This window comes from Sturnus vulgaris, unplaced genomic scaffold (genome assembly GCF_052056855.1).
Source record: "Sturnus vulgaris isolate bStuVul1 unplaced genomic scaffold, bStuVul1.hap1 Scaffold_85, whole genome shotgun sequence".
In the NCBI taxonomy this organism is placed as follows: Eukaryota; Metazoa; Chordata; class Aves; order Passeriformes; family Sturnidae; genus Sturnus; species Sturnus vulgaris.
The window spans coordinates 1,155,603-1,181,195 of NW_028276736.1; the positions used below are offsets into that span (position 1 = coordinate 1,155,603).

Below are 25,593 nucleotides of genomic sequence, written 5' to 3' on the forward strand. Positions count from 1 at the left end.
GAGTTTCTGGGCTGTCAACAATGGTTCCTTTGTTCCAATCAGGCACCGCTGTGACACTCTGGACCCTGGGTTCCATGAAGTTCTTCAGTGTCACAATGGCCCCTTGGACCCATGCGGTCCCATAGTGTCATCATGGTCTCCTTGGATCTGCATTGTCACAATGGACCATTGGTTCCATGTGGCCTGGCTGTGTCACAATGGTCTCCTTGATTCCATGATTGCCCTCAGTGTCACAATGGAGCCTTGTTTCTGTGAGGCTCTGAACTGTCACAATTGTCTCCTTGGTTCCATGAGGATACAAATCTTTGAGTAAACTGAGCAACACCTGCCTAGCACACCTGGACTGTCTGCATTCAAAAGAGGGGTTAAAGGTGAGAATGGCACCAGCAGATTCCATCTGCAACAGAGATCCAGAGAAAGGACAGGGACAGAGAATTCAGCTGGAAGATTCGGAGAATTCTGCTTACAGACATCATTTCTGGTTACACTGTCCCTTGCAGAAAGATGACAGCATTCCAGGCAGCCTAGACTGGGCATGTGGTTCTACAGTGGGGTTTGTTGTTTAGGAAACCTGCTCAGGATTTTCCATTCTTTCCTCACAAACAGGAAAACTTCTCCTGGGCCTGTGTGCAGGCAGAGCCCTGAGGAGAGCAGGTGGGACATGGTGCAATGGGCTGGGACACCCAGCTGCAGAGCTCAGGGGACAAGGTTCTGCTGCAGGGCACAGGGATGTCAGTCCCAGGTGGGCAATGTCAGACATGGTGAGGCTGGGGGTGAGGAGCAGGTTGTCCAAACAGGGTCAGCCTGCAAGGGGCTCATTCTTCTGTGTTCCCACACCTCCTAAGGAGACATTCAGCATCAAGATCACTTGGGGAATGCTTTTATCCCCTCTTCTCAGAAATGAAAACTAAAAAAAATGCTCACATGATTAAAGAAAAAAAGTAATGAGGTGTAATTTGAAATCTTCTTCCTTAAAAAAACTCCAAGCATTCTCCAAGCAGCTGCACAAGCCCTGGAGACTTGACGACAATTGAAGGAAGACAAAGAGCTCCTAAGAACTTTTTGTATTTTAATGATCCCCGTGGTGGATTTAGGGCTGAGCGCAGGACCCTCAGGCACTGAGAGAAGGTTGAAGAAGCTGCTCCAGGAGTCAGAAGCAAAACTCAAGTCCCTTGGAGCATCAGTGGCCCCACTGAGGGCAGGGAGTGCCAAAGGCTCCCCAGGGACTGGTGAGAGCAGATCCTTGAGGGCAGGATTGCAGGAGCCCGAGGCTGTGAGCAGGGAACTGCAATGCTGAGCAAGGCCTGGGCTGGCTGGAGGAAGCAGAAAGGCCAAGGCCTGAGCCCAGGCCTGGCCCAGCAGGGCCTGTCCCTCACGGGTGGCTCGGGGCTGTTGCTGGGGCAGTGGGATGGCAGGGGCAGCAAGGACAAATGTCATCAAGCTGTGTGACACTCCAGATGCTCATGGAACCAAGGGCCAGTGTGACACAGCAGGGCCTTATGGAAACAAGAGGCCATGGTGAGCCTGCAGGGCTGGAACACCCCAGAACACTGAAATGCTGGGGGTGACCAAAGGTTCCTTTACTTGAGTTTAGTGCACAGGAGAAACCCCAGACAGATATTCTCAAGACGTCAAAATGACACAAAAATTTAGTGGTATAGAAAACCAAGGAACTTTGGAAAAGGATTTAATATAACATCCAACTCAACATAAAACACTTATCATAGCCAGAACTTCATTAACTTTTCCCACTTAACCTCAAAACCTTTAAACATTTAGGTTGTCGTGGTGCCCAAAAATAATGGTGCTCCATATAAAGAGCATTAGAAGGAAAAAGAGACAGAAAGACAGAAGCTCTATAGACAGACACACACATGGCTCCCAACCCCCAGGGTTCCAGTGTGGGTGAGACACAGACCCCAGGAGAAGGCAGGGTATGGACCATGGGCTGAGCGCCTGCTCTGTGTTTTAAGCCCCTGGGCCTTCGTGGGCCTCCCCCAGGTGGGACTTGTGATTGCTGGGGCAATCAGAGCCTGGGTCAGCACCACCCCACTGTGTGACTGATTGACAGCTCATCCCCAGGTGTCTGGGACATTGATCTCATCCAGCCTCTGACAGTGACCATGGTGACACTGCAGAACCTCATGGAACCATGGATCAGTTGAGACAAGGACAGCAGATGATCCAAGGACACCATGGAGACACCATGGAACCTCATGGACCCAAAGAGACCATTGTGACACTCTGATGCCTCATGGAATCAGGGGGACCATTGTGAAACTCAGGACCCCTATGGAACCAAGGCTCAGTGATGAAGCTGTGGGGCCTGTAGAACCAAGGAGCCATTGTGATACTGAAACAAGGGGAATAAAAATTGAAATAAAAGAGTAAAATTTAAAAATACAGGTGGATGCTTTAACTAGAAAGGAGTTGACAAGATGCTATAAATGCTTAAAATTCGCTGTCTTTGCAAGAACACGAGGAAAGAGCAAGGCCACAAGATCAGATAGAGGGGCAAGAATGTGCAAACAGGATGGATGAGAGAGGCCCCTTCCAGATAAGGGAAGGAGCCCTTGCTGCAGGAGTTGGCTGTGTCAGGGCCTTTCAGCTGCTGCCCATCCCTGTGCCCTCTGCAGCCCAGGCTGTCCTACGGTGTCCATGCCCTGCGCCTCTGTCCCTGCAGGCTGTCGTCATCCCCCGGCTGCCCCACCTCGCTGGCCCCTTCCTTTGCTGACAGCTCTGCCTCCTGCCTGCCTCTGCCTGCACACACAAAGCCTTGGCCTTGACACCAAAAAGAGTTCATTCCATTTTGACTGTGCCTGTGAATTTTTAGCACAGGAACAAGGCACGCAGGGGCTGCTTTCCTAGCCAGTACGGTTGGAAGAGAAGAAGAAAATATCTGGCTCAAAGATGGAGTGATAGAACAAACAAGGACACAACCTGGTAACTTGTGGTGGTTTTATGGAAATGGGTAAATTGTAATACACATGTAGTCACTGAATATAAGCAACACACTTGTAGAATCATGTGTCTACATAAGTTTAGTAGTTATTCCACATTGGACCTGAGGTCTGAAAGAAATGATGCCCTTTTCAGAACCAAAGTACTATTAAAAGTGTCATATTCTGATATTTTGGTGATTTGGTGACAGTGGGGCCTCACAGAACCAAGGAGTCAACTGTGACACTATGGAACCTCAAGGAACAAAGGGGCCTTTTGACACTGTGGGAGCTCATGGAGCAAAAATCCATTTTGAAAGAGTGGGACCACATGGAACCTTTGGTCCCTTCTGACACTGCAGCTCCAAGGAGACCATTGTGGCACTGAGAAACCTCATGGAACCAGAAAGTCCATTGTGACATAGAAAGGCCTCATGGAACCAAGGGGCCATTGTGACACTGTGGGGTCACATGGAACCAATGGTCCATTGTTATACTGCAGATCCAAGGAGGCCATGGTGACACTGTGGAACCTCCTGCAACCATGGCTGCATTGTGACACTGCAGGGCCTCATAGAACCAAGATGACCATGTTATACTACAGAACCTCGTGGAACAAAGGGTCCATGGTGACATTGCAGAGCTGTTGCTGAGTGTATGAAAGCTCATGGAACCAGCAGTTCATTGTGACCAAAGGGTCATTGCAACACTCAGAAACCTCTTGGCACCAAGGGTTTGTTATTACACTGTGGGGACTCATGGAACCAAAGGTCCATTGTGACATTGCAGGGCTTCATGGAACAATAGAGACTATTATGAAATCTTCAAATCCAACCTGTGACCTAACATCACCTCAAAAACTAAACCATGCCTCTGAGTGCCACGTCCAGACTATTTTTTGGCTGCCAGGGACCATGACTCCACCACTTCCCTGGGCAGAAGATTCCAGTGCCCAGTCACTCTTCTTGTGAAGAATTTTTTCCTGAAGTCAATGCCATAGTACCCTTGGCTCATCTTCAGACTGTGTCCTTTCCTTCTGTCAGTGGTTGCCTGGGAGAAGAGACCGACCCCCACCTGACTACAGCCTCTGTTCAGGTGGTTGTAGAGAGTCTCCCTGGAGACCATTGTAGCCACTGGGGCCATTGTAGCATTGCAGGGTCTCATGGAATCAAGGGGAGCACAGTGATAGTGTGGGGCTGCATGGGACAAAGGGGCCATTCTGACACCATGGAACCAAGGAGAACTTTGTTGCACTACAGGGCATCATGGAACCAAGGATGTCATTATGACACAGAATGGCCTCATGGAACCATGGAGATCATGATGACACTTTGAGGCCACATAGAACCAAAGCACCATTGTGGCACTGCAGGGCCTCATGGAACCAATGGCACAAGAGTGACACTGAGAGCTCCAAGGGACCAAGGGGGCATTGTCACACTGCAGAACCAAGGAGACCATTGTGACACTATGGGTCACCATGGAACCAAGGCTCCATTGTGACACAGCACGGCCTCATGAAACCATGGAGGCCATTTTTATAATTTGAGTATTTGTGAAACAAAGAGACCATTGTAGCATTTCAGGGCCTTATGAAACCAAGGAATCCATAGTGACACTCTGGGGCTCCATGGAACCAGGGGGCCATAGTGACACTTTGGGATCTCATGGAATCATGGAGTCTATTGTGACACTTTGTGGCCCCATGGAATCCTGGAGACCATGATGGCACTTTGAGGCCTCGTTGAATCAAGGAGCATTGCAGAACCTTGTGGAACCAAGGAGACCCTTCTGCCATTGTGAGTCCCCATGGAACCAAGGGTCCTTTGGGATACTGTGGCACCAAGGAGAACCCTGTGACACTGCAAGGGCTCATGGAAACAAGGGACCATTGTGACACTGTGCAACCCCATGGAAACAAGAGGCCAGTGTGACACAGCTGGGCCTCATGGAGCCAAGGATCCAATATGACACAACCACTGTGACACTGCAGAGCTCATGGGTCCAAGGGAAAAGGTAACAGGTCTGGTTGGCTTGGCATGACTGGTCCAAATGCCCTTGGGATGTTGAGGGTCTCTTCTCATGTGCCCCTGAAACACTGGGGCTCTGGGCCTTCCTTCAAAGGAAAAGAACTGTCCTTATCCAGGCATCAATTGCCAAAATGAGATTTCCCTCTCTAAAATTCTCAATATCAGTGATTGCTGCCAAAGAAAAGTTGACATTTCCACCATTCTGGCTGCTCTTGGCTTCTTTAGGGCTGGGTCTCATCTGTCTTCAAACACTGGGGCTCCATGCTCGCCTTCCTATGGAAAAAAAATCCCTCTTGCAGAGGCACCCATGGCAAAAATTGGTGCTTTTCTTCCAGAATTCCTATCTGCAAGGGTTTCTGCCAGACAAAAGCAGCCAGGACAGACAGGTCTGGCTGGCCTTGGCCTCTGGTGGCTGCAGTTCATGAAACCATGAAACACAGGGGATTCATGGATCCCTTCCTGTGGAGACCATGGTGAAACTGTGGGGCCCCATGGAACCATGGAGACCATTGAGACACTTTGAGGCCTTCTGAAATGAAAGACCCATGTGACACTGTGGGGACACCGTGGAACCAAGGACATCACTGTGGCTCTGCTGGGCCGCATGGTGCCAAGGGGTCGGTGTGAAGCAGCAGGGCTTTGTGGAACCAAGAGGCCATTGTTGCATTACAGGGCCTGGTGCAGCCAAAGGGCCATTGGGATCCTGCAGGGCACCATGGATCCATGGAGACCATTGTGGCATTGCAAGGCCCCATGGAATCATGGAGACCATTGTGACACTGTGGGGAACCAAAGGGCCATTGTGACCCTGCAGGGCCTCATGGCAGCAAGGGGCCATTGTGACACTGCAGAAACAAGGAGAACATTGTGACACTCTGAAGCCCCATGGAAACAAGGTGAGAGCCCAGGAGATAAAACCCACTCGTGTCAGCTGAGCTGTGTGACTCTGCAGGGCCAGGACACGTTCCAGCAGGTGTGTGCTGCTGTGTCAAGCCCCTGGCAGGGATCTCACACAGGCAGGTGCAGCACTGAGGAGCTTGGTCTGTGGCCTTGGTGGCATGGCCAGTGTGACAAGGTGCCCCAGGGCTTTGAGCATCCCTCCAGCCTCTTCCATCAGCCACTTCCAGACCTGGGCACTCTCCCCACTTTCTTGGTCTATTTGTTCTGTGCTTATCTCCTTCCTCCTGCCCATTTCAGCACTGCTCTAGGGGCAGTATCAGCCCTGCCTGGGCTCCCTCCTCACCCAGCCCTTGGCAGAGCCCAGAGCAGGGCTCTCTGTGAACCCTGGCACGGGATGTGGGTGCTGGGACTGGACACTGAGGTGTGGAGTGGACACTCTGGTGGGGAACATTTGCCCACCCAAAACACTCCCTGTGCTGTGCCGTGTCTGATGAGGGGATGTGGGGCCTGTGCTGGCCAGGGGGGCTGTGCTGCCTCAGGGACAAATGACAGGCATGAGCCACAGCACAACGACCAGGAGGTGGAAGTGAGGACAAGGTACAGAGGAGGAATTCAGAAATCTGCCTTGAGCGTGTGTTCATGTGTTTAGGAAAGGCAAAGCTCAGCTGGAGCTGATGGAGGCTGCAGGCAACATCCAGAGCAAAGTCAATTCATTGCTGTGTTAGAATTCAAAATGCAAGGGTCTGTAAGGCAAAGCTTAGAACTAAACATAGTTAAGTAGATATAGGGTTAGCTTTAGAATTTAAGAGAAGAAATAAAGGTACTGACAAAGGGATCAAGGAGTTGTGGAGCCAGAAATGCTAGTTTCTGTGTCAGGATATAATTTGCTAAGAAAGTTCACTGTCTTATAAATCAGTAAGACGGAATATCTTAGTATTGAATTAAAAACAGAAATATCTTTGTTGACATTGTTTTATTCATTAATAAATCCTGAAAAAACCCTGTAAACATAAGTTTTGTGACTTCTAAGTCATGCTGTGACCATTTGTACGACAAACTTACCCTTTCTGCCTGGATAGAAAAGAAAAAAAATAAATCGCACTGTCTAAAGCAACTCAGAAGTCCTGTCTCTCTGCTTCATTCGGAAAAAAGAAACAATCCTCACCAAAATTGTAATATGAAAGCAGTAAGCCCACACTTTATAAATATTTCATGAAAACAATAAACCCACACTTTATAACATAAAAACAATAAACCTGCAACTGGACACACATATTCAGTCATGTCCCTCAGTGAGACCTATTAGAACTTCAGGAAACCTTGGGGTTTGAATCTGACTTTGAATTCTTCAGAGGTTTCTTTTCCTCCCTTACCCTATTTTTTCCTACCTGACATCATTGTCATCAATTTTCTGCTCTAATTCAACCTTTGGGAAACTTTCTCCTTCATGTTTATCAGTGAGACACACTAAAATTAAGAGAAACTTTGGAGTTTGAATCTGTTATGAATGATATTCTAGTTTTCCAAGTTATCAAACAACAAGATTAACTGTGGCAGCAAATTTTTAATAGTAACCATAATAAATGAATACAAGTATTGGAGATGAATACAATCAAAGTGCATATATTTGAGAATATACAAAATTTGGCAGTAAGTAATTCAGTATAATTGAGGTTCATATAAAGCATAAGCAAAACTGACCGGGGGTACAGGGAGTGGCTCCCATTCCTCACGTACCAAAGCACCCAGGCTAACAATCCCACTTATATACTGTAGGCTACAGAAGGTTCTAGAAAACTCCTCCTAGTTTCTATTCCTAAAATCTCCGTCACTGTGTGTACGGTGCATGCTCTACTAATGGGTTAGGGGGTCTCTCATCCCTTTGAGGGTCTTATTTCTGATGAAGGCTCATCGTCTTCATCAGTGACCGAGGTGTGACCTGCAGGTAGCTCAGGTGCACTGTGTGACTGAGCAGATGTTTTCCATAACAAGACTTTAATTGAGTCCCATGCTTGGAATCATCCCATTTTGGCCCATTTCAAGGTCAAAACTTTCTAGATGCTGCTTGTCAGACCTACGTCCTTCTACTATTCTTGTTTGACTTTCTTCCAACCTTCTTCTTCGACTCCCAACATCTGGAAGATGTCCTGTGTCCTGTCTCACCCATCTCCCCCCTCACTCTGTAACAATTGTCTTCTATTGATCTAAATACAATTTTGCTAATATAGTTACAACTTAATTAGTACGGATCACATTTATCACACCTTAATTTTCTATTTATGTAAAAAAATCCATACATTTTTGGCAACCAAAATTTTTTTTGGTCATTGGTTCTAAGTAACACAATTCCCTTCATTAATAACTGACCACTACTGGTTAAGTATTTCTCCAGCTTTATGATTATTTCTCCAATTTTAATACCATTGTCATCTTTTTAATCATTTTCTCAGACATTATAAAAGGTACCCATTTGGGATTCATGGAGACATTTCTGGGGTACATTTGAGGCAGTTTTCAGTCTAGGCAGGGATTTTAGACAGAACTTGAGAGTCCGGAAGAAACTTGGGAGACCTGAGTGGGCACTAGGAGGAGCACTGAGAGATTGTGATGGATACTTTGGAGCCCGGGAGAGCTCTTGGGAGTCCGGGAGGGCACTTGGAGGTCAGGGAGGAGAATCTGGGGCCATTCGGTGTCCAAGCGGGCACTTGGGGGGCTCTAACGGGGCTCTCCGGGGCGCAGGGGATGATGGGAGTTGTAGGCGTGGGTATAATATGGTTTGATAGAGCAGTGGAGCATCATGGGAGTTGTAGGTGCAGCTACAATGGCTCTCGGGGCGCGGTGCATGATGGGAGATGAAGGCACGGCTGCAATAGCACTCTATGGGAACTGCGAAGCATCATGGGAGCTGTAGTCCCGGAAGTGGCTCTGACAAAGAAAGGAAACTCCTCTTTGCCAGACCTCCTGAGGAGAGACCCTGGATCAACATCAATCACAGAATGCTGCAATCATCTCTGCTCTAAAGAGAACAGTAATAAAATACACCCTTGAAAACAGGAATGTGTGTTTCTAAGAAGCTCTTTGAAATATTTCTCCATATCTGGAGTTGAAAACCTTCCCAATGAACTGCACCAGAGCAGAGGGAAATCAAGGCAGAGCCATGGTTTGTCAGGACTTGCTTGATCCCAATAAGCCCCTGTGTGCATTTGGTGCTGCCAAGGAGCTCCAAATAATATTTTCGAAATATTGGCTCTCTCTCTGCAGTGCTGCCTTTGCCAGGAACCCAGCCCAGCTCAGCAGCACAGACACAGCACAAGGACTTTAATGACCCTCTCTGGGTTGGGGCTGAGTCCCTGAACATCAGTCCCTGAGAGGGAGTTGAAGAAACCTCTCAAGAATTCCAAGTCAGATTCAAACTCCAAAGTTTCTCTTATTTTAATGAGTCCTATTAATAAATGTGAAGGAGGTTTCCCATGGATTGAATTAGAACAGGAAAAGAAACCTCTCAAGAACTCAAAGTCATATTCAAAGTCCAAAGTTTCCTGAAGTTCTAATGGGTCCCACTGAGGGACATGACAAAGAAAGTGTCTCCAGGTGCTGGTTTGTTGTTTTTACGTTATATTTCCAGAATGTGTGTTCATTGTATTTATTGTATATTTTTAAAGTGTGGCCGTATTTTTTTATGTTGTAATTTTTGGTGGGGTTTTTTGCTTTTCCAAATGAAGAGAGAGAAGGGACGGTTCCTTTAGAAAGTGTGATTTATTTTTTTTTTTAATTTTCTATCCAGGCAGAAATGGTAAGTTTTTCTTACAAATGGTCACAGCATGGCTTAGAAGTCACAAGATTTATGGTTACAAGGCCTTTTAAGGATTTATTAACCAATAAAGCACTGTCAACAGAGATATTTAGGTTTCTAATTCAATACTAAGATATTTCATCTTACTGACTCATACCACAGAGTGAACTTTCTTAGCCAATTATATCCCAACACACAAACTTACATTGCTGCACTCTGAAACTTCTTCTTCCCTTTGAAAGTACCTTTATTTCTTCTAGATCTTAAATTCTAAAGCTAAACTTGTGTTTAGTTCTATGCCTTGCCTTACAGACCCTTGCATTTTGAATTCCAACACAGCAATGAATTGACTTTGCTCTGGATGTTGCCTGCAGCCTCCATCAGCTCCAGCTGAGCTTTGCCTTTCCTAAACACATGAACACACGCTCAGGGCAGATTTCTGAATTCCTCCTCTGGACTTTGTCCTCACTTCCACCTCCTGGTCGTTGTGCTGTGGCTCATGCCTGTCATTTGTCCCTGGGGCAGCACAGCCCCCCTGGCCAGCACAGGCCCCACATCCCCTCATCAGACACGGCACAGCACAGGGAGTGTTTTGGGTGGGCAAATGTTCCCCACCAGAGTGTCCACTCCACACCTCAGTGTCCAGTCCCAGCACCCACATCCCGTGCCAGGGTTCACAGAGAACCCTGCTCTGGGCTCTGCCAAGGGCTGGGTGAGGAGGGAGCCCAGGCAGGGCTGATACTGCCCCTAGAGCAGTGCTGAAATGGGCAGGAGGAAGGAGATAAGCACAGAACAAATAGACCAAGAAAGTGGGGAGAGTGCCCAGGTCTGGAAGTGGCTGATGGAAGAGGCTGGAGGGATGCTCAAAGCCCTGGGGCACCTTGTCACACTGGCCATGCCACCAAGGCCACAGACCAAGCTCCTCAGTGCTGCACCTGCCTGTGTGAGATCCCTGCCAGGGGCTTGACACAGCAACACACACCTGCTGGAACGTGTCCTGGCCCTGCAGAGTCACACAGCTCAGCTGACACGAGTGGGTTTTATCTCCTGGGATCTCTCCTTGTTTCCATGGGGCTTCAGAGTGTCACAATGTTCTCCTTGCTTCTGCAGTGTCACAATGGCCCCTTGCAGCCATGAGGCCCTGCAGGGTCACAATGGCCCTTTGGTTCCCCACAGTGTCACAATGGTCTCCATGATTCCATGGGGCCTTGCAATGCCACAATGGTCTCCATGGATCCACGGTGCCCTGCAGGATCCCAACGGCCCTTTGGCTGCACCAGGCCCTGTAATGCAACAATGGCCTCTTGGTTCCACAAAGCCCTGCTGCTTCACACCGACCCCTTGGCACCATGCGGCCCAGCAGAGCCACAGTGATGTCCTTGGTTCCACGGGGTCCCCACAGTGTCACAATGATCCCTTGGATCCATGGCGTCCCCACAGTGTCTCAATGGTCTCCATGGTTCCATGGGGCCCCACAGTTTCACCATGGTCTCCACAGGAAGGAATCCATGAATCCTCCGTGTTTCATGGTTTCATGAACTGCAGGCACCAGAGGCCAAGGCCAGCCAGACCTGTGTGTCCTGGCCCCTTTTGTCTGGCAGAAACCCTTGCAGATAGGAATTCTGGAAGAAAAGCACCAATTTTTGCCATGAGTGCCTCTGCAAGAGGGATTTTTTTTTCCATAGGAAGGAGAGCATGGAGCACAAGTGTTTGAAGACAGATGAGACCCAGCCCTAAAGAAGCCAAGGGCAGCCAGAGTGTTGGAAATGGCAACTTTTGTTTGGCAGCAATCACGGATATTGAGAATTTTGGAGAGGGAAATCTCATTTTGGCAATTGATGCCTGGAGGAGAAGGACAGTTCTTTTCCTTTGACGGAAGGCCCAGAGCCCCAGGGTTTCAGGGGCACATGAGAAGAGACCCTCAACATCCCAAGGGCATTTGGACCAGTCATGCCAAGCCAACCAGACCTGTTACCTTTTCCCTTGGACCCATGAGCTCTGCAGTGTCACAGTGGTTGTGTCATATTGGATCCTTGGCTCCATGAGGCCCAGCTGTGTCACACTGGCCTCTTGTTTCCATGGGGTTGCACAGTGTCACTATGGTCCCTTGTTTCCATGAGCCCTTGCAGTGTCACAGGGTTCTCCTTGGTGCCACAGTATCCCAATGGACCCTTGGTTCAATGGGGACTCACAATGGCAGAAGGATCTCCTTGGTTCCACAAGGTTCTGCAATGCTCCTTGATTCAACGAGGCCTCAAAGTGTCATTCTGACCTCCAGGATTCCATGAGGCCCCACAGTGTCACAATGGACCTTTGGTTCCATGGGGATGCAAAGTGTCACAATAGTCTCCATGATTCCATGAGATCCCAAAGTGTCACTATGGACCTTTGGTTCCATGGGGATGCAAAGTGTCACAATAGTCTCCATGATTCCATGAGATCCCAAAGTGTCACTATGGCCCCCTGGTTCCATGGAGCCTGTATTGGTTTGAAAGTAAAACCAGTGTGAGACTCCAAGTCAGTAATACAATTTAATAGGAGAGAAGAGAAAAATTAAAATACATGCAATAATATAAAAGAACCAACCACCAACACAGTCAGAAATACAACCTGACACCCTGTCAGTCAGGGTGTTGGTAGCAGTCCCTATAAATGGTGGCTGCAGTCCTCCTGGATGACAGATGTGGTTCAGTTGAAGCAGTGCTCCTGTAGAAGGTGCAGTTTTCCTCCGAAGATCCAGCGATGATGTGGAAAAGGTCCGACTTTCCTCTGGGAATCCAGTGGAAAGGTCTGCCCTCGGGTCCCAAACCCCAGTTTTTTATCTAGGTAGGAAAGGCTTGGCTCCTGCCCCTGGCTGGGGCATCTCCCAATGGGATGATGTAATCTTATCAGTCACACAATAGGACTTAATGGCCCATTAACGGAATATATCTTCTGGAGGAAGGATGGGTTGTGAATAGATAACGATGATCATCCCCGATCTTATCAGATGGCACATCAGCAGAGGATATCTCCCACAGAGATAAGGATCAACCTCTCCCACATTTTAACAGATGGTGATAGAATACACATTTTTGCATTGTACCCCAGGACATAATCCACCCCTTATTCTATTACCATCTACATCACACCCAAACCAATACACTCTTACAGATATATAATACAAAATGAAACCTTACATACAGTTCTCACTAAAAATTAGGTCTCCTTGCGGTACACAACGGGTTTCCCCATCTTTCTGCATTACTCACCAAGTGCAACCAGGTCCTTGAGCAAAAACAATCCCACGGATTGGTTTGCCTTTGCCTGTGGTGGGATTAATCCAAACAGTCTTTCCTAAAATACCTTTCATGTGTACCACAGGGACCTTGTCTCCATCCACTGTGTGCAGGGGTTCAGAGTGGGCAGGACCGGCTCGATTGATGGACCTTCGGGTGTTAACCATCCAGGTGGCTTTGGCCAAGTTCATTTCCCAATTTCTGAAGGTTCCACCACCAAGTGCTTTCAAAGTAGTCTTAAGGAGTCCATTACACCGTTCAACTTTCCCGGCAGCTGGCGCATGGTAAGGAATATGATATATCCATTCAATGCCATGTTCTTTGGCCCACGTGCTGATAAGGCCGTTCTTGAAATGGGTTCCGTTGTCTGATTCAATTCTTTCAGGGGTACCATGCCTCCAAAGGACTTGTTTTTCTAGGCCCAAGATGGTGTTCTGGGCAGTGGCATGAGGCACAGGGTAGGTCTCTAACCATCCTGTAGTTGCTTCCACCATGGTCAGTACGTAGCGTTTGCCCTGGCGGGTTTGGGGAAGGGTGATGTAGTCAATTTGCCAGGCTTCCCCATACCTGTACTTTGACCATCGTCTACCATACCACAGAGGCTTTACCCGCTTGGCCTGTTTGATTGCGGCACAGGTCTCGCAGTCGTGGATGACCTGTGAGATACTGTCCATGGTAAGGTCCACCCTTCGGTCACGGGCCCATCGGTACGTCGCATCTCTCTCCTGATGACCAGAGGCATCATGGGCCCAACGAGCTAGGAATGATTCTCCCTTGTGCTGTCAGTCTAGATCTACCTGTGATACTTTCACTTTGGCAGCTCGGTCCACCTGCTCGTTGTTGTGATGTTCTTCATTAGCCCGGCTTTTGGGTACATGTGCATCCACGTGTCGAACCTTTATGGTCAGTTTCTCTATTCGGGCAGTAATGTCCTGCCAAATCTCAGCTGCCCATATGGGTTTCCCTCTGCGTTGCCAGTTGGCTTTTTTCCAGCGATCCAGCCAACCCCACAGAGCATTAGCTACCATCCATGAGTCAGTGTAGAGATAGAGCCTTGGCCACTTCTCTCGTTCAGCAATATCCAAAGCCAACTGGATGGCTTTTAGCTCTGCGACCTGACTCGATCCACCTTGTCCCTCGGTAGCTTGTGCAACTTGTCGTGTGGGGCTCCATACTGCAGCTTTCCATTTCCGGTTAGTGCCTACAATTCGGCAGGAACCATCAGTGAAGAGGGCATATCGTCTTTCAGTCTCTGGTAGCTCATTATATGGTGGGGCTTCCTCAGCACGTGCCACTTGCTCCTCTTCTTCTTCAGAAGACAATCCAAAAGTCTCACCTTCAGGCTAGTTTGTAATTATTTCCAGAATCCCAGGGCGATTTGGATTCCCAATACGGGCGCGCTGAGTGATGAGGGCAATCCACTTGCTCCATGTGGTGTCAGTGGCGTGATGTGTGGAAGGCACCTTTCCCTTGAACATCCAGCTCAGCACTGGTAGTCGGGGTGCCAGGAGGAGTTGTGTTTCTGTGCCAATCACCTCTGAGGCAGCTTGAACTCCTTCATAGGCGGCCAAGATCTCCTTCTCTGTGGGAGTGTAGTTGGCTTCAGATCCTTTGTAGCTTCTGCTCCAGAATCCCAGTGGTCGACCCCGAGTCTCACCAGGCACCTTCTGCCACAGGCTCCAAGACAAACCATGGTTCCCGGCTGCAGAGTAGAGCACGTTCTTCACATCTGGTCCCGTCCTGACTGGGCCAAGGGCTACTGCATGAGCAATCTCCTGCTTGATCTGGGCGAAGGCTTGCTGCTGCTCAGGACCCCAGTGGAAATCGTTTTTCTTGCGGGTAACCAGGTAAAGAGGGCTCACGATCTGACTGTACTCAGGAATGTGCATCCTCCAAAAGCCTATGGCACCTAGGAAGGCTTGTGTTTCCTTCTTGTTGGTAGGTGGAGACATAGCAGTGATCTTATTAATTACCTCTGTTGGGATCTGACGACGTCCATCTTGCCACTTGACTCCTAGAAACTGAATTTCCTGAGCTGGTCCCTTAACTTTACTTCGCTTAATGGCAAAACCAGCTTTCAGCAGAATCTGGATAATCTTCTCTCCTTTCTCGAAGACTTCCTCTGCTGTGCTGCCCCATACAATGATGTCATCGATATACTGTAGATGTTCGGGGGCCTCACCCTTCTCCAGTGCAGCCTGGATCAGTCCATGACAGATGGTGGGACTGTGCTTCCACCCCTGGGGCAGACGATTCCAGGTGTACTGCACGCCCCTCCAGGTGAAAGCAAACTGAGGCCTGCATTCTGCTGCCAGAGGAATGGAGAAAAATGCATTGGCGATATCGATAGTGGCATACCACTTTGCTGCCTTGGACTCCAGCTTGTACTGGAGTTCCAGCATGTCTGGCACAGCAGCGCTCAGCGGTGGAGTCACCTCATTCAATGCACGATAGTCTACGGTCAATCTCCATTCTCCTTCAGATTTACGCACAGGCCAGATGGGGCTGTTGAAGGGTGAGTGGGTTTTGCTGACCACCCCTTGGCTCTCCAGTTTACGGATCATTTCATGGATGGGAATCACTGAGTCTCTGTCAGTACGGTATTGCCGGCGGTGTACTGTTGTTCTGGCGATTGGTACCTGTTGCCTTTTAACTCTCAGTAGTCCCACAGCAGAGGGGTCATCTGCAAGACCAGGCAAGGTGCTCAGTTTTCTAATGCCGTCTGTCTCTACAGCAGCTATCCCGAAAGCCCAGCGATATCTTTTTGGGTCTTTGAAGTATCCATTTCTAAGATAGTCTATGCCAAGGATGCATGGGGCTTCTGGGCCAGTCACGATGGGGTGTTTCTGCCACCTGTTCCCAGTTAAACTCACTTCGGCCTCCACTACAGTCAGCTGCTGGGATCCTCCTGTTACCCCAGAAATAGAGATGGATTCTTCTCCTACATACTTTGATGGCATCAGAGTACACTGGGCGCCGGTGTCAACCAAAGCCTTATGTTTTTGTGGGTCGGATGTGCCAGGCCATCGGATCCACACAGTCCAATAGATCCGATTATCCCTCTCCTCTACCTGGCTAGAGGCAGGGCTCCTCTATTCCTGATCCTGGTACACGTTGCTCTCTCCCTGTAAATAGGTTCTTGAGGTTCCTTCAAGAGGATCAGTCATATCATCATTCTGATACTGTCTGGAGTTCTGTACACGAGAGACTGGAGCAGCATTGACTCTAGATGAACTTCTTGGGGTAGGTGTCCCTCTTTTCAGCTCACGTACCCGGGCTGCTAAGGAGGAGGTGGGTTTTCCATCCCACTTCCTCATGTCTTCTCCATGCTCCTGAAGGAAAAACCAGAGGTTACCTCGTGGAGTGTGTCCTCTCTCCCTGCCTGAGGAACGCCGGCTCCTAATGGCAGAAACTCTTGTTGGTTCAGGAGAGATCTGGTAGTTGTTTTCCTTAAGTTCTTTTTTTAGTTTCTGATGGCCCTCTTCAATCAGGCTTCGGACTTGCTCCACCAGCCTTGTTTCCACGGATGAGACATGGGTACGAAATGGGGCTGTGACAGTGTCCTCATAAATCCTTAGTTTATTGGCCAAGACGCCTACCATGTCCTCACCTTCCCTCCACTGCAGCGTTGCCAGGTAACGGGAATACATCTCTGGTCCAAGTCGTGCAAATCTCAACCACATCTGTGACGTGCACCGGACACAGTCTGGGCTCTTAGGAAATCTCTCATCTTCTGAGAAAATTATCTCCAGCACGGCCAATTCCCTCAGGCATCGGATACCTTGTTCTATTGTGCTCCATTTTCCTTGGTGCACCTGAAGATCTTCTTTACAAAGGTATCTGTCTTTCACACTTGTCAGCAGTCGCCGCCAGAGGCTGAGAGTTTCTTGGGTTCTCCCAATCCCCTGGTCAATGACCACATCCCGGGACAGAGATCCCAGTTGCCTGGCCTCACATCCATCCAGAATGGTGTCATTGGCTGCAGCATCCCAGATGCGGAGCAGCCAGGTCAAGATGGACTCATTTGTCTGGCGGGTGAATTCCCTCCGCAGGTCACGCAGCTCACCCAGGGATAGAGAGCGAGTGATGATTTCTGGCTCTGTCACTTCTGCTGGGTGCGAAGGTCCTGCCACGTCTTCGTCAGTCACTATGCGAACTGATTTGCTCTTTGATTTCTTCTTCTGAACGGGCGCAACTGCTACTGGTCTAGGCTGTTCTGGCTCAGTGATGGTTTGTGTGGAGATGCTGATGGTGCTTCTGTCTTTTTTCTCCTCTGTGGCAGACTGCATAGACACGGACACTGTTGCTTTGCTTTTGGCTTTTTCCTCCTCTGTGGCAGTCTGCGTAGACACGGACACTGTTGCTTTGCTTTTGGCTTTTTCCTCCTTTGTGGCAGTCTGCATAGACACGGGCACTGTTGCTTTTTGTTTGGTTTTTTTCCTCTTTGTGACATTCTGTGCAGTCGTGGACGAAGTTGATTTGTTTCTTTTTTCCTCTTCCTCAAGAATACGCATCAATACGCCATGTAGTGTTCTGTTTCTAAGCATGTTGTAGGCTGTAAAGGCTGTGCAGAGGAGACAAAGCAGAACTAACAACAATATTATGCTGTCCTTAGCATCCAGTGGGAACTCAACATTTCCAAAAACTACTGTATCAGGCCGGAAAGATTGGAAAAAATCATCCTTTACCCCTCCCCCCAAGGGCTGGGTGTGATTGTTAAAACCCCGGATGTAGCAACCTAGACTAGGACAAGCAAACAAAGTCGAGTATATATTCCGGATTATGTTCATTGCCTCAGAGGTTATCATGCAGTAGACATAATAGGCCAGTAAAGCAATTTTTATACCATATCCTGGTCTACACAGGAGCATTACAGCTGGCAGATAGTTCCCCATGTGTGGAAAAATATAGAGAGCAAGATATAAAACTCATGTAAGCATGTTGAGAATCATGGTGAAAACAAAATTGTAATACTGACTTTCTTTAGTACCCTTCGTGCCCCACGTTGGGCGCCAATTAATGTGTTGGTTTGAAAGTAAAACCAGTGCGAGACTCCAAGTCAGTAATACAATTTAATAGGAGAAAAGAGAAAAAAATAAAATACATGCAATAATATAAAAGAAACAACCACCAACACAGTCAGAAATACAACCTGACACCCTGTCAGTCAGGGTGTTGGTAGCAGTCCCTATAAATGGTGGCTGCAGTCCTCCTGGATGACAGATGTGGTTCTGTTGAAGCAGTGCTCCTGTAGAAGGTGCAGTTTTCCTCCGAAGATCCAGCAATGATGTGGAAAAAGGTCCGACTTTCCTCTGGGATCCAGTAGAAAGGTCTGCCCTCGGGTCCCAAACCCCAGTTTTTTATCTAGGTAGGAAAGGCTTGGCTCCTGCCCCTGTTTGGGGCATCTCCCAATGGGGTGATGTAATCTTATCAGTCACACAATAGGACTTAATGGCCCATTAACAGAATATATCTTCTGGAGGAGGGATGGGTTGTGAATAGATAACGATGATCATCCCCCCATCTTATCAGATGGCACATCAGCAGAGGATATCTCCCACAGAGATAAGGATCACCACCCCTCCCACATTTTAACAGATGGTGATAGAATACACATTTTTGCATTGTACCCCAGGACACTTGCTTGATCCCAATCAGCCCCGTGGTGCATTTGGTGCTGAGCCCTTGAACCTCAGGGCCTGAGAGGAGATTGCACAAACCTTTCCAGGAGTCCAAGGCAGAAGAAAAACCCAAAGTGTCTCAAAGCATTAATGGGTCCCACTGAGGTCCATCCCCAACACAGGCTCCTCATGGACACTCTTTGGAGGAGAGAATGGGAGGCCAGGATTGCCCAAAAATGTCTCAGAGACTGAGAAAAGAAAGGAAAAAGGAAAGTACCTTAAAAAACTGAAGTTCCTTTAAGTATTAATGAGCCGCAGTGAGTGTCAATACAAAGTTCTCTCAAGGGACTTGTTAAAGCAGATAATTGGGGGAATCACTGCATAAACTACTAAAAGAGTTGGTGTCAAAAGGGAAACTCCAAGTACCTTAAAAAAACTTAGTACCTTCAAGCATTAATGAGCCCCAGTGAGTATCATTACTGACAAAGCCTCTCAAGGGACTAATTAAAGCAGATAATTGGAGGCCATCACTTCACAAACCTCTTAGAGACTCAGTGTCAAAAAGTAGAAGTTAAATTAACCCTGAGTGTCTTGAAGCATTAATGAACCCCAGTAAGTGTTGTTACTGACAAAGGCTCTCAAGGGACTAATTAAAGCAGATAATTGGAAGCCAGGATTGCACAAAGATCTCAGAGAACTCCAAGGGAAAAGCAAAACCCAAAGTCCTGTAAAAAACCTGCAGTTCCTGGGAGCATGAAGGAGTCCCCAGGGCCATTCCTGACCAAGGCTCCCCAGGGACTTGTCCCAGCAGATCCCTGAGGCCACTGGGATGTGGGGGGATGCTGAGGGCAGGACAAGGGGTGCCAGTGGCCAGCCTTGCTGGGGCTGTGCCAGGAGGCCCCAGTGGCTCAGGACAAGGTGTCTCCTCCCAGCCCTTGGTGGCACAGACCCTGCTGTGCCCCAGGGCACCAAGACTTGGCTTCCAGTTGTCCCCACCTGTCATCTCTGCCTCCAATTTTCTGCTGTGACTGGAACCTGGGGACACTTTCTCAGTCGTGTCCCACAGTGGGACCCATTAAAACTTCAAGAAACTTCAGTCTTTTAATTCACATATTAGTTCTTGAAAAGTTTTTTGAACACTCTCTCAGGGAATGATTCTGATGTAAACATTTAATGAACCAAGAGATTCATTAAAGTCCTTGTGCTGTGTCTGTGCTGATGAGCTGGGCCGGGCTCCTGGCACAGAGGCAGCTCCCAAGGTAAACCAAGAGAAGCTTCAAAAAGACATTTCTGCTGAGGAGCAGCTCCTCTGCCAGCCCAGCAGGGCTGAGGGCACTGCCTGCAGGCACTGAGGGCACAGGAGCCAGGCACAGACAGGCTCAAGGCAATCAGGACTGGGAAGACATTGAGCTGAGACTGCACTTGGGGAAACATCTTCACAGCCCTGGACATGGTGAGTGTGTGGGTGCAGGGCAATGTCCCCTGTGCTCCTGGAGGGATCTCCTGGAGCCAGCACAGCCCACAGCCTGGGGATGTGTCAGGAGGACTCTCCCAGTTTCTCTGAGGCACAGCAGGAGGAGGAGGAGGAGGATGTGCTGCAGAGCGGGGCTGCCCTGGGCACCGTCAGAGGGACAGGGCAGGACGGCTCCTGCTGCCAGGGACGGCTGCAGGGGCTGAAGCTGGGGCTGCAGCCAGGGCTGCCCAGGGCTGTCCTGCAGAGCAGCTCCTGCAGCCCTCAGGGCTCTTGGCCAGCCCAGCCCATGTGCCACCTGCCAGGGACAGCTCTCAGCCTGCCCTGCAGCTCCCCATGGACTGTGGGGAGAAGTTGGAGGTGCAAGGAGCCACCCCCATCAGGGCAGATTCCTCCTGCTGTGGAGATGGTGCTGCATGGCCAGGGCTGCTCTCAGCTTTCTCCTCAAGGCAAGGCAAAGGGGCTGTCAGGTGTGTCTGTGTCACTGACACTCCTGCACTGTCCCCCTGGGCATCAGCACATCTGCCTCCCATCTCCCTCACAAAGTGCCTCCTCACCCTCCTGTGCCTCCAGACAGCAGCAGCAGCACCTTGGCTTGCAGCATCTCAGTTTGTGTGAGCTGCCCTTAAGGCCCTGCTGGCAGGGAGATGGCCCTGGGCAGTGCCCTGTGCTGGGAGGGGTGTGCAGGGCACAGCTGAGCCCCCCGGGCTGGGCTGGGCTCTGGCAGCACTGGAAGGGACAAGGCTTGGATAGAGAGAAACAGCTCCCAGTAGGCAGAACTGCAGGCAGCAGAGAGCCAGACCAACATTTGGTATGCCTCTCTCTCTTGATCAGAATAGGGCAAAAAAGAGTTTAGGGAAAAGTGTTTTGAAATTGGAGCCTTCAAAAAGGCTATTTTAATTTTCCAGCACATTTGAAGTGCGATCACCTTGAATTAGAGGGAGGTATTATAAGCAAAGGGCAGCTGTATGGGGTCAGGTCAGACTGCACTGTGTCAAAGGTAGCCTTGTTTTCCCTCTGGGCTCCTCAGCATTCATACTGAGAAAAATGCTGATGATGAGGCAGTAACTCAGCAGCAGAAACTCAAATTCAAAAATAAAAGTTTTTAGTAAAGTTCCCCAACAGGAAGAGAAGCAGTTTTGAGAGGATTCCTACCTGAATTGTACAGGTTTGTCGCAAGGAAATGTCTCCCAGCTTATCAATGTGTTCTTTTTACAGTCCACAATGCCCAGAGTGAGGAAATGTCCAACAGCAGCTCCATCAGCCACTTCCTCCTGCTGCCATTGGCAGACACGCGGCAGCTGCAGCTCCTGCACTTCTGCCTCTTCCTGGCCATCTCCCTGGCTGCCCTCCTGGCCAACGGCCTCATCATCAGCGCCGTAGCCTGCGGCCACCACCTGCACACCCCCATGTTCTTCTTCCTGCTCAACCTGGCCCTCACTGACCTGGGCTCCATCTGCACCACTGTCCCCAAAGCCATGCACAATTCCCTCTGGGACACCAGACACATCTCCTGTGCTGGATGCACTGCTCAGGTCTTTTTCTTTGTGTTCTTCATCTCAGCAGAGTTTTATCTCCTGACCATCATGTGCTACGACCGCTACGTGTCCATCTGCAAACCCCTGCACTACGGGACCCTCCTGGGCAGCAGAGCTTGTGCCCACATGGCAGCAGCTGCCTGGGCCAGTGCCTTTCTCACTGCTCTGCTTCACACAGCCAATACATTTTCCCTGCCCCTGTGCCATGGCAATGCCCTGGGCCAGTTCTTCTGTGAAATCCCACACATCCTCAAGCTCTCCTGTTCACATTCATACCTCAGGAAATTTGCAGTTTCTGCATTCACTAGCTCCTTAGCAGTCATCTGTTTTGTGTTCATTGTTTTCTCCTATGTGCAGATCTTCAGGGCTGTGCTGAGGATCCCCTCTGAGCAGGGAAGGCACAAAGCCTTTTCCACCTGCCTCCCTCACCTGGCTGTGGTCTCCCTGTTTGTCAGCACTGCAGTGTTTGCCTACCTGAAGCCCCCCTCCATCTCCTCCCCATCCCTGGATCTGGCAGTGTCAGTTCTCTACTCAGTGGTGACTCCAGCCCTGAATCCCCTCATCTACAGCCTGAGGAACCAGGAGCTCAAGGCTGCAGTGTGGAGAATGATGACTGGATGGTTTAACAAAGAGTAAACTCCTTGCCAATTTCTACAAATCACTTGCAATAAAAGTCATCTTCGACAGATCTTGTTTGGTTTGGTGGGTTAATTTTTCTTTTCTGTCACTTGCCTTAGTATTTTATTATATTCCACAAAGAAATGTCATTTTTTTGTGCATTATTACATCTTGTTTCTTCCCATGTTTTTTGCAGACCCACATAGTGTCACTAAGGGGCTGCCATCTCAGTGACTTTAAATGAATTGAAGGATCTCTCTGCCAGCAAAATTTTCTCCAGAGATGCCCCTTCTGTTTCCTTCTCTGGAGCTGCAGCAGCAATGTCTGTGCGTAGATCTGGGGGCAGATCAGTGCTGGCACAGCAGCTGTGCCCAGCAGCAGCAGCAGCACTTGGTGTTGCCAGTGCTGCTCCCGTGCCACTGCCCCGCTGCCCTCCTGGCCCTCGTGTTGCTGCAGGGCCTGAGTGCTCTCGGGGCCAGGCACAGCCCTGGGGGTGGCAGTGCTGGGGCTGCAGCAGGGACAGGCCATGGGCACTGCTGGGGCAGTGCTGACGCCTCAGGCCAGGGCCTGGGGTCTCCAGGCTCCTTGGCCAGGCTCTGTCCACAACACTTGGCCAGCCCAATGCTGAGCACAGAAAAGCCCCGGGAGCAGCCCCAGGCTGGCCGTGGGCAAGCTGGGGGCAAACAGCATGGCTAGTGCTCTGCAAGGTCCCTGCAAGGGGGACACCCTGGCAAGGAGCAGCAGAGCAGAGCAGGGGCTGATCCATCCCCACTGCATTGGACACCCCAGGGCAGCGTCCCAGAGTGCCCTCATGCACCTGCCAACAACATCCCCCCTCTGCAGCCCTGGTCTCTCCCCCAGCTCACACAGGAGCCGCATCCTTGCAGGCACACACACGGCAGCACTGGCTCAGGAGCCCCTGTTTGCATTGCACACAGCAGGCTCAGCACCCCCATGGTGCTGCTGTGGGGACATGGAGCTGAGTGAGCACAAATGCCATCAGCCCCTGGGGCCAGCAAGGGCTGGGGGACGGCAGGGAAACCACTTGGGTTTGTTGTGGCCTCTGAAGTCAGCCAGAAAGTTTGTTCCCATCAGCTGTGAGTTTCCTGTCCCACTGCAAATGTTGCTGCTCAGAGCCAGGACTGCCTGTCAGGTGCCCCAAACTGCCCTGAGCATTTCCTTGGCTTCTCCTTTGCTTTCTTTACTCCTTCCTGATCCAGCTTTCTTCCCTTTGCCCTTTCTGGTCGCATCCCCTACAAACAGCCCATCCCTGTTTGCCCTTTCCTCTCTGGCCTCACTCCCTATTTCTGGTCCCATATTGCCACCATGGGAACATCCCTTGGGGAGCAGGATCATCCTCCAAGTGCTTCAGGAATTGTCTGCAGGGTCCTGCAGTGCCTCGTGCTGTTCCCTTGCCAGAGGTACCACAGGCCAGGGGGGCACATCTGGGCTGCTGTGTCTGGGTGTGGGGCTCCCTGTTGTGGGCAATGAGGAGGGGCTGGAGAGGCTCTGCAGGACTGACAGGATGGGCTTTGGGGCTGTGTGGAGAAGCTGAGGGACGTGGGCTGCTGGACCTTGTGAAGAGGAGGCCCAGGGCTCATCCTGCAACTGCTCCAAGGGTGGTTTCAGAGAATCACAGAATCAGCCAGGCTGGAAAAGAACTTGGAGATCATCAGGTCCAACCTGTGCCCTGACACCACCATCTCTCCTCTGTGCCTCCCCTTCTCCAGGATAAACCTCCCCACCTCCCTCAGCTGCTCCTCACAGGACTTGTGTTCCACACCCCTCACCAGTCTTGTTGCCCTTCTCTGGACACACTCCAGCCCCTCCATGTCCATCCTAAATTGGGGGCCCAGAACTGGACACAGCACTCGAGGTGCTGCCCAACCAGTGCTGAGCACAGGGGAAAAATCACTGCCCTGCTCTTATTGGCCACACCTTTCCTGATCCAAGCCAGGAGCCATTGGCCTTCTTGGCCACCTGGGCACACTGCTGGCTCATGTCCAGCCTGCTGTCCATCTGTGCCCCCAGGTCCCTTTCTGCCTGGCCACTGTCCAGCCACTCTGTCCCCAGCCTGTAGCGCTGCAGGGATGGTTGTTGGTAAAGTTCAGGGCCCGGCACTTGGACTGGTTATACTCAAACTTATTGGATTTGGGCCCTGGATCCAGCCTCTCTAAGTCTGTGTACAGAGCCCTCCTACCCTCCAGCACATCCACACTCACACCCAGCTTGGTGCCATCTGCACATTTGCTGATGCTGCACTCCATGCCCTCATCCAGATCATCAATGCAGATATTGAAATCCACGCTGGCTGCCTCTGATCCCTCAGCCATCCTGGAGGTGCCCTGTGATGGCACTCAAGGTGATCTGTTCCATCACCTCACCAGGCACCCAGGTCAGGCTGACAGGCCTGCAGTTCCCCACATCCTCCTTCCAGCCCTTCTTGGGCATGGGCTCACATTGGCACCTCCAGTCCTCTGGCACCTCCCTGCTGAGCCAGCACTGATGAGAAATGATGGAGAGCAGCTTGGGGAGCTCATCCAGCAGCTCCCTCATCCCCCTAGGATGGATCCCATCTGTTCCCAGAGACACCTGTGAGCATCTGAGTGGCTCAGCAGGTCCCCAGCTGCTTCCTCCTGGATTACAGGGGGTCTGTTCTCCTCCCTGTCCCCATCTACCAGCTCAGGTGAACACTTGTCCTGAGGACAACCTGAACTTTTGATTGAAAACTGAGGCAAAGAAAGGGTTAAATATCCCAGTCTTTTCCTAATCTTTGGCAACAATATCCCATCAAAAAAGAATGGATTTTCTACTTTCCCTCGTTTTGCGTGTAATGTTTTAATAAAATAATTTCTGATGTCTTCTGCAGAAGTGGCCAGGTTATGTCCTAACTGAATTTTCACTTCTCTTAATTTTTTTTCACTTCTCTAATTCTCTCATTGGCATGATCTAACAACATCTTTAAACCCTTCCTGCGTTGTCTACCTCCCTGTCCAAAGCCTCTTTTTTCCCTGAGTGCTTGGAAAAAGCTCCATGCTCAGCCAAGCCAGTCAGTTTTCTTGCTACCTCACTGATACTTTTTGGCACAGATGGACAGGCTGGGCCTTCAAGATTTCTTTCTTGTAGTGCGTCCATTCTTTCTGGAATCCTTTGTTTGAAAATGTGCTTTGCCATAAGAAAATCAGTACCTGATTTAGTACTGTCAAAATCTGCATCCTGAATAAACTGAAATCTGCTGTGACTCAAGTGTAGAAGTTTTGTTGAGGCCCCTCCTCCTTTCACAGAATATTTAAAAACTCAATAATTTTATGGCCACTGTAGCCCAAACAGCCTCTGACCACCACATCTCCCACCAGCCCTTCTCTCTTTGTGAACAGCAGGAGACAGAGCTTTCCTTGGGAGTGG

The 25,593-nt window shown here is 49.8% G+C and overlaps 2 protein-coding genes across 2 annotated transcripts in view; one reads left to right on the forward strand and one right to left on the reverse strand.

The window, feature by feature from the left end:
• The window catches only part of LOC148217360 (olfactory receptor 14A16-like), a 470,135-nt gene that overhangs the window by 84,111 nt on the left and 360,431 nt on the right, over window positions 1-25,593 (reverse strand). The gene's annotated exons all lie outside the window — the stretch shown is intronic.
• Window positions 21,274-22,206, forward strand: LOC148217362 (olfactory receptor 14J1-like). Its single transcript, XM_088158700.1, has one exon. The coding sequence runs from the start codon at window positions 21,274-21,276 to the stop codon at window positions 22,204-22,206; it is 933 nt and encodes a 310-aa protein (XP_088014826.1).